Source organism: Harmonia axyridis, chromosome 1, assembly GCF_914767665.1.
Source record: "Harmonia axyridis chromosome 1, icHarAxyr1.1, whole genome shotgun sequence".
Lineage (NCBI taxonomy): Eukaryota > Metazoa > Arthropoda > Insecta > Coleoptera > Coccinellidae > Harmonia > Harmonia axyridis.
The window spans coordinates 7,287,383-7,295,267 of NC_059501.1; the positions used below are offsets into that span (position 1 = coordinate 7,287,383).

The 7,885-nt window shown below is 33.0% G+C and overlaps 1 protein-coding gene across 1 annotated transcript; it reads right to left on the reverse strand.

Annotated features, from left to right (window-relative positions):
- Positions 1-2,245: 2,245 nt before the first annotated feature.
- On the reverse strand, positions 2,246-5,123 carry LOC123670840 (zinc finger MYM-type protein 1-like). Its single transcript, XM_045604406.1, has 3 exons — positions 5,026-5,123; positions 4,214-4,677; positions 2,246-3,597 (listed from the first exon to the last, which is right to left on the reverse strand). Exons 1-3 carry the CDS (start codon positions 5,121-5,123, stop codon positions 2,246-2,248), a joined length of 1,914 nt encoding a protein of 637 aa, XP_045460362.1.
- Positions 5,124-7,885: the final 2,762 nt, after the last annotated feature.

Below are 7,885 nucleotides of genomic sequence, written 5' to 3' on the forward strand. Positions count from 1 at the left end.
GAATATCGTATCACTGATATGTTTTCATCTTCATGTAAATTTTATAGTTCATGTTGGGGACAAAATTTGCTTACTAAAATGACATATGTTCCCTCTATCTATGTTTCTTACTCTGACTTTATGCCATTAAATTATGGAAAGATACACACATCAATACTCAGAAAAATTTAAGAAGAATTCATGGAAGACATTATTCATTCAATCGATTCGCTATTCATATATTTAATTAATGAAATTAATTAAATTCCTTTCATAGGAAAATACTACTCCCACCCAATGACGAGAAAGTATATAGCTAATTAGAATATTTTTTATTCATCAATTGATTCATCAACATTTTTCCTCATTTCTATTATTAGTACCCACGATAGTAATAATGTAATTGTCTATGAATTCCTATCCAATTAAATATTCAATAGAGCAAATGAGTTACGTGTTGAATTAAAGGTATTGTATTTTCTTTTGAGCATTTCAATATCTAATTGCTTCTCAGGAATATCAGGATGATAATATTGAACTTCCTATTTATCAACTCAATGATGGAGATGAAATGAACTCCAATTATGGGAGAAGTTGACATTTTTACTAATTAATTGGAAAATGAATATCTTCGAATTCAGAATTTTTGTACATTGGAAATGTATGAAGTGTATAGTAAATTATAAGAAATATTTAAAAAATCTAAAATCATATGTTGTATCGCCATTTCATTAAAATTTATATTGTTAAATATTTATTCATTTTTGATCCATTGTTAGCAATATTGCCAATATTACCACAATATTGCAAATACCTAAAGAATCACTTTCTTCTTTCGAAAATTTAGTTCAAATAGGGCTTCAAAATATAAATATATTTTCATTCTGATCTTGTCTATATGCTCGAAAAGAAACTTCTTTTTTAAAAAGGAGCTTAATAGCTATCAACTCAGTTGAGATTGAATTTTGAATATGTATTAGGTATATTAAAATTCTCTGGGTTTTCTAATTGAAACTACCATGACATTTATGTAATTCATTTTGATATTGAATGTCATGTTTTCATTTATCAGAAATATATTTTTTTGGATTCCTGGATTCTCTTAGTCTTAAAATTTAATAATCAAAGTTTTAAGATAGCCGTACCTATCGAAAATTGATCTTGCTGGATATTGTTCAAATAGCAAAGAATATTATTCGAATTCATATTTCTTCTAAACCCCTCTCTAAAACCGAATTGACTTAATCAGGATAATTTATCTTAGACATAAAGAAAGAAACAATCAATTTCAACGGCTAGATTTGTGGTCTGAATGTGGGAAGAAATAAGTGTGAATTGATGACATTTCAATTGGATGTTTAATGGTTCTTCAGAAGAATGAAGCCATTATGTGTTCTTCGCCATACCTACCCTTATGACACTCATGTTCATTAATCTTCTACTCCATTGCTATGTTACCTCTATTATGCTTCAGTTGGGCCAATAATATCCTAGTGTTGGGGAGATGAAGTGATTGATGATGATAAAATAAGAATTTATGTTTCTTCGATAGTTGAATGAGTTTCAAATAAATCATATTTAGGTAGGTATGCAAACTCTCCCAGAAAAAAAAACACATTCTACTTTAAATTCATATTCATTTTACAAGATGAGTCTTTCCCTTGTACATTTATTTTAACAGTAGATTGTTGAGGTCAAAAGGAACACTGTTTTCTTTTACCATTTTTTTCGATTCGGCTTAGAATAAATGATATAGCCATTTTAAATTTTCATAATGATCTATGCTACCCCTGGAGACCGGCACACCTTAGTTTTTCCAAGCTTAAGATATACAATTTCAACCTTGGAAATAAGCTACTACATTAAAAAATTCATCATAGACTCACTTTTGTTAACATTCCATTTGTTGAACGCAGTAGAATTGAATATTTATAATACAATAAATGAGTTATCGCAATTTCGTTGGCGATGAATAATGAATATTCATCTCTCGATTTTCTATTAAATTGTTGGATAACAATATCGAATGGAGCTTGCAACCACCCATAATAGCTCTGATGTTCATCTCCAGGGCCGGATTAAACTCTTTTCCGCCCCTAGGCCAAAAACAATTTGCCGCCCCTATGAGTAAAGAGAATTTCAAAAATTCAAATTTTTTAAATACGTGATTCTCGCAGAAGTTGATAAAGACAATTTTCTATCTGGAAATAAAACAATCTAATGTTTCAGAGTTATATTTCATAGTAAAAAATTACAGCTTTCATAATCAAACTAATAATGGTTTTCTTCTTGCCTTCTTTTCCGCAAATTGTTGCAACACAGCTTCGAAGTCTAATTTTTTCAACAATTCAGCTTCAATGCACAAAACGGCCAGAGAATTCAAACGCTCTTGAGACATGCTAGATCGCAAATAGGATAAAATTCGCTTCAATGCTGAAAACGACCTTTCTGCTGAACAGTTCGTTGCAAAAGTGCATAAAAACATTCTAATTGTAATTAATATCGATGTAGGGAAACACTTGCACTTGCTTTTATCACTTCTAATGAAGGTACTCATCTCGTGTAGAGTTTTTGGAGGTTGTTCTAACTGTGCTAAGTAGGATTTGAAGTGCAAACATTCATCGTGGAGTTTTTCATCTAAATCCTGAGGAAAACTAGAGATGAGATTAGTAACCGCTACTCCTAATTCTTCGGAACTAATCGATTTCAGTTTTAATAAAAAGGAGAATTTCGCAGCAAAACCCTTGTAGCAATTTTTACGTTGATTCAATTCTCTTGTTAGATAGTCAATTATAACAAGATAAACCCCTACTCTGAAGTTTTCCCTCCCACTCAAAGCAGTATGTCCCACTCGAGTTTCATCAGCAGGAACAGTTCTTGTTGTGGCTCTTCTTTCTTCACTTCGATATTTCTCAAATCCAGAATTGATCTTCGCTCTCTCCTCAAATCGATCAAATTGATCTCTTAATCCTAAGATATAATCAACCAATGACTCATAATACAAAACTACTTCATCTATACCAATGCCAACTTTCTGTATTGCTTCGCTCACTTTATCAAATCTTTCCAAAATTGGACTCCATACAGCGAACATTATTGCGGTTTCCAGAGATGTTAGCTTGATTTTCAATCCTTTTGCTTCACTCCCAGTCTTAGACCTGTCCCGCTCATCAATTTCACTCAAAGCTGCGACAACTTCTTTCCAATTTTGGTTCATGCTGTTGCAAGCTTCATATCTCGCCGACCAGCGAGTTGTAGATAATCGTTTCACTGAAGGGCCAGTCAGATGTTTCATTAGTATCCCCCAGCGAGCAGTCGAGATTGAGAAGAAAACGTAAATATCCTGAAAAAGTGAGAAAAAATCCCGAGATGCCTTACACGATCCAGCAGCGTGTTCTCCGACGAGGTTCAGCGAATGAGCCGCGCATGGGATCCAATATGCCAAAGGAGAGATTTCTTTTATTTTTGCTTGCAGTCCATTATATATTCCTGACATATTTGCCGCATTGTCATAGGATTGACCTCTACAATTCGCAAAATTGAAATTATGCTCCTCCATCATCTTAATAACAGCGTTATAAAGGTCTTCAGCCTTGTGTCCCGGATTTGGTATAAATCCTGTGAGTAAAATTACCTAAGTTAGTACCAAATTATTCAATGAGCTCATAAAGATAACTATTATTCACCCTAGTAAATATCAGTAATTATGTGTGAGTAGAATAGTATATTTTATCCACGACTTCCTGGGTAAAATTCGAATTAATCTGCATTTTCAAAAATTAGAGTAGTTTCCAAAGCGATGACAACATTTTCTGCGTTCGAACTGAAAATTGCAAGCTCAAAATGAAGTTCAAAATTTTCACGTGACATCGATTCCATCAGTAGCCTTTTTTTTACCGCGCTGATAGCTTGGTGGTTGATCTTACTGTCAGTCAGTCTATCACGATGCTGATAAGTTATTCACTGCTATAATTCATATGTGCATATTATAGAATAGTCGTGGACAAGAACAATTACATTGCATAAATCAATTCAAATTTTCATTTTTATGTCAAAATTATTATAATATGTAATGAATTTGTTATTTCAAACGTTTCGATCATTAATCGCTCTTACTAATAAACTGGAATTGATAAAATAGCTACACTTAAAAACAATTTTTGAAAGTAACATCATTTCAGCATTGGTAAATGAGAAAACATTAAGAAAAAAATACAACTTTTCTCAATCTTACCTAAAAATCTTTCCACTGGTTTTCCGTCTTCTTTATTATGGCGAGTAATAAAAGCCAGTTGATCGGTATGCGTTATATCTGGTGTGGAGTCTACGTTTGTTGAATAGTATTTGGCTTCTGTAACTTCCTGATCAATTGATTTTAGAACTTCTGTAGCCATAATTTGGATAATTTCTTCACAAATCGATGATGACAAGTAAGAGAAGTTCCCTCTGCCTTGATTTCCGTACTTTTCAATGTGATCAGCAAGAAAAGGGTCAAATTCAGCTAGAAATTCTAATAGCATCATATAATTGCCATTATGTAGACTACCAAATACTTCCGTCGAACCCCTGAATGAAAGTCCTCTTGATGCCAATGCCTTGATCGCTGCAACAACTCTCTTTAAAACTTCTCTCCAGTACTGTACTTCCCGCTTGTATTCTTTAACATAAAGTGCATCTACCTGGCCAGCTGCTTTTTGCCTTTGGAGTAAAATTAGGACACAATTTTTGTGATTCTGTGAATTCTCGTGCTGTTCAATAGTAATAGGATTTTTCCAATCATTAAATCCGGTAGATGCAAATGGACCTTTTCCATTGAATAAACGGCATGGCAGACAGTAGAGACGTCCTGTGCTGGCAGAGTAAATCAAGAAATCGCGAGTGTGAGTCTCGGCATTTTTCAATCGGGTTTTAAACAATCCTTTCGAACAATATCGAACGCGATCATTGTAATTCCTTCTTGAAGCTTCAAAATCTAATAAATCAATATTTTGTTTAATTCCACGATTGATAAAATTCTGCCTCAACTCCTCTGTTATTTCATCTCACAGAGCTGGATCATCACTGAAGTTATCTGAACTGCCGCTAATTTCTGGAAAAGCTTTTTTCGGATTTTCACAAGATTCCACTTGTTCCGGAATCTCCATAATGCTTTCAGCTTTGTTTGATGTGTTGTTACCACTTGTTGAAGGTTGATCGAATTCTTGTTGAATTTCACTCAGCTCTGTCGAGTCCACTTTTTGTTTTTTATCACCTTTTTGTAAAAAGGTGTCAATCTTGGGAATTTTCTTCACCAGTTCCTCATTTTTTTCTGATCTTTCCTTTGCTCGTTTTCTATATTCACAACCACTTTCACGTTTTCTTGACATTGCGAAAAAAAGAATGAACAAGTAGATCTGAAGATAAGTTCCCACAAAATTTATTTATACTAAAAATTGCACTAGCAATGTTTAAAAATGACTGGCGACAACTCTATAGTGGTTAGTTCTCGATTCTGGTATTGCATGGACGGAAAAATAGGACTGACGAGCTGCCAGTGCCGATTCCGAAATTCACGCAAAAAATTTAACTAGTTACTTGCATCCATTGAAAATAATACCTACTAGGGCAACTCATCAAACGTGCCGCATTCATATTTTAAATATTATGCCAGTCCTCTGATTTCCCTGACAGTAATCCGTGTTTTATTAGTAGCAATTACAATTTACGATAGGATAGGTTTTCCACGTTCTCTTTGATGCGCTTAACCGCCGACAGTGCCGACTGCTGTTCGGTTTTAGGGCGGCTCCTTTGATTTTCAGATTTCCGAGGGGTGTGAAAAATGCAACAATATTTCTATCTTCCATTCAAAAGAATTATACATCGGTAATGAAAAAATGTGCGAAATTTTCGAAGATGGCTATTTCTACATTTTCGTAGAGGAGTTAAAGAATTTTTTTTTATTCACCGAAAAATTTGCCGCCCCTAAAATTGTGCCGCCCCTAAAATTGTGCCGCCCCTAGGCCATGGCCTATGTTGGCCTAGGCGGTAATAGGGCACTGTTCATCTCCATTTATTTTATGTTTATTTCATTTCGTACAAGAGTTATCATTTGACCTTACATTTTCTTATAAATGACTGAATGATATTCATCTGTGAACGTTCGAAGTTTGAACTTGAAATTGTGTTGCCAAATTTGAAAACATACAATACTATAATGAAAAAAAAAATCCTAAATCTAGGTATAGGTAAGGTACCTAAGAAGTTATCATAGAATAATCTATGTTCTAGGGCTGAATCAACGAAGATTTGAAGAAATTTGAGTACTATTCCCCAAAAAATTGTGGACTAAATAATAAATGTTTTCTTTATAACTGGACAGTGTCAGAGTGAGCCCGAGCTATACACCTAAATTCATGTATTCTAATTTTCTCTTTTGCTGGTTGGTTTTTGATTGTTAAGGAGTGGGTAATAATTTTGTTTTTTGAGTATAAAAACTCAAAAGATTGCATTTAAGCCAACAAGAAATTTTTCTCAAACAATCCAAGGTCTTCTCATAAACAAGATTGCATTCATTTTCCACGAAAAACATTAGAATGTCGGCTGCGTACACTGAGAGAAGTGTTTATTTGATATAATCCAAAATGCATCATAGTTAATAAATCATTTATTGGATAAATGGACAAACAAATATTAGTTTCATGGAAATAAATTATTTATTTGAAATCCCACCAATAATCATCATTTATTATTACACTTCGTTTATTTACGCATAGATAAACTTATATTAATAATGTTGAAGAAATATCCATTTGAAGGAAATAAATATTAGGTTAATATATCATTGAGTAATAATTAATAAACCTTATTTATATGTAATATGTATCCATGCTGAATAAAAATAATATTTCAATTCAGTAATGGTTGACGTATTTCTTAGATAATTATTTTGGTTTTTTCTATTATCCGATTGTTAACGTCTTAGAAAAACCGTTTGCCAAACTAGGTAATTTTTTAGAGTTCATATCGAGAGTATCCGGGTTTGAACCCTAGTCATCTTGATTGTAACTGTTCACTCTAACCACTGTTCCGCCAACATCACTAAAAACTAAGCAAGTACAAACGATCTAAACCCAAAATTCAGTACAGATGTGCTAAGCGGCGTTCAATAAGCCGATAGTAACATAGATTTTATGTGAAGGAAATTGAAATCAAAGGAAAAGTTCAAGGACAGATCCTTCAAGGAGATGCGCTTCTCTTCGAGGGATGTGTCCTCAAACTTTTCCACATATTGGATCGCTATAATTATGTTAGTTTGTTAATTATTAATAAATCCTATATTCTGAGAGAATAAATTATTGAATTCACGTAAGAGTTTATTCATAAATAGCAAATGTTCGTTAACTACCAGTTGAAAATTTGTTGACAATGAATTTATGTTATTTGTGGAGATAATGTAAGTTCATATAAATTATTTATCACCAAAATATATTAAATATTATCAAATACCTTGTATACAAATATTTTATTCTCTATTAATAAACTTTTTTGAATGCCTAATTTAACTGCTGTAATACTTGTGAATAAATAACCTCCAAATAAGTGCTTTATTAATAAGAAAATATGGATTTCTCTCAGTGTAAGATATAATTAATGCATCCATATTTAGGATATCGAAAACATCATTGATATAAATCAAAAACAATATGGGTCCAAGAACCGTTCCTTGTGGAACCCCCATGGTTATAGGAATCGATCCACAATCTAACACACAATGATAATTTTAATGATTTTCCGAGCGTTTCAATAATTTTGTTATCTGGCGTTGCACAGTCTCCGGAAAACTTTTCACCTCCAGGGCAGACCAGATTTCCCGCCCCGTTTCGCTTTTACTAATGATCTGACAATGCAAAAAAATGAAAAACACTCC

Coding starts and splice junctions, on each gene's coding strand:
- LOC123670840 (XM_045604406.1), bottom strand. CDS start 5,123: ATGGAGATTCCGGAACAAGTGGAATCTTGTGAAAATCCGAAAAAAGCT. Junction 4,678..5,025: donor TTCAGTGATGATCCAGCTCT/GTGAGATGAAAT, acceptor TTTACTCCAAAG/GCAAAAAGCAGCTGGCCAGG. Junction 3,598..4,213: donor ACCAGTGGAAAGATTTTTAG/GTAAGATTGAGA, acceptor TTTTACTCACAG/GATTTATACCAAATCCGGGA.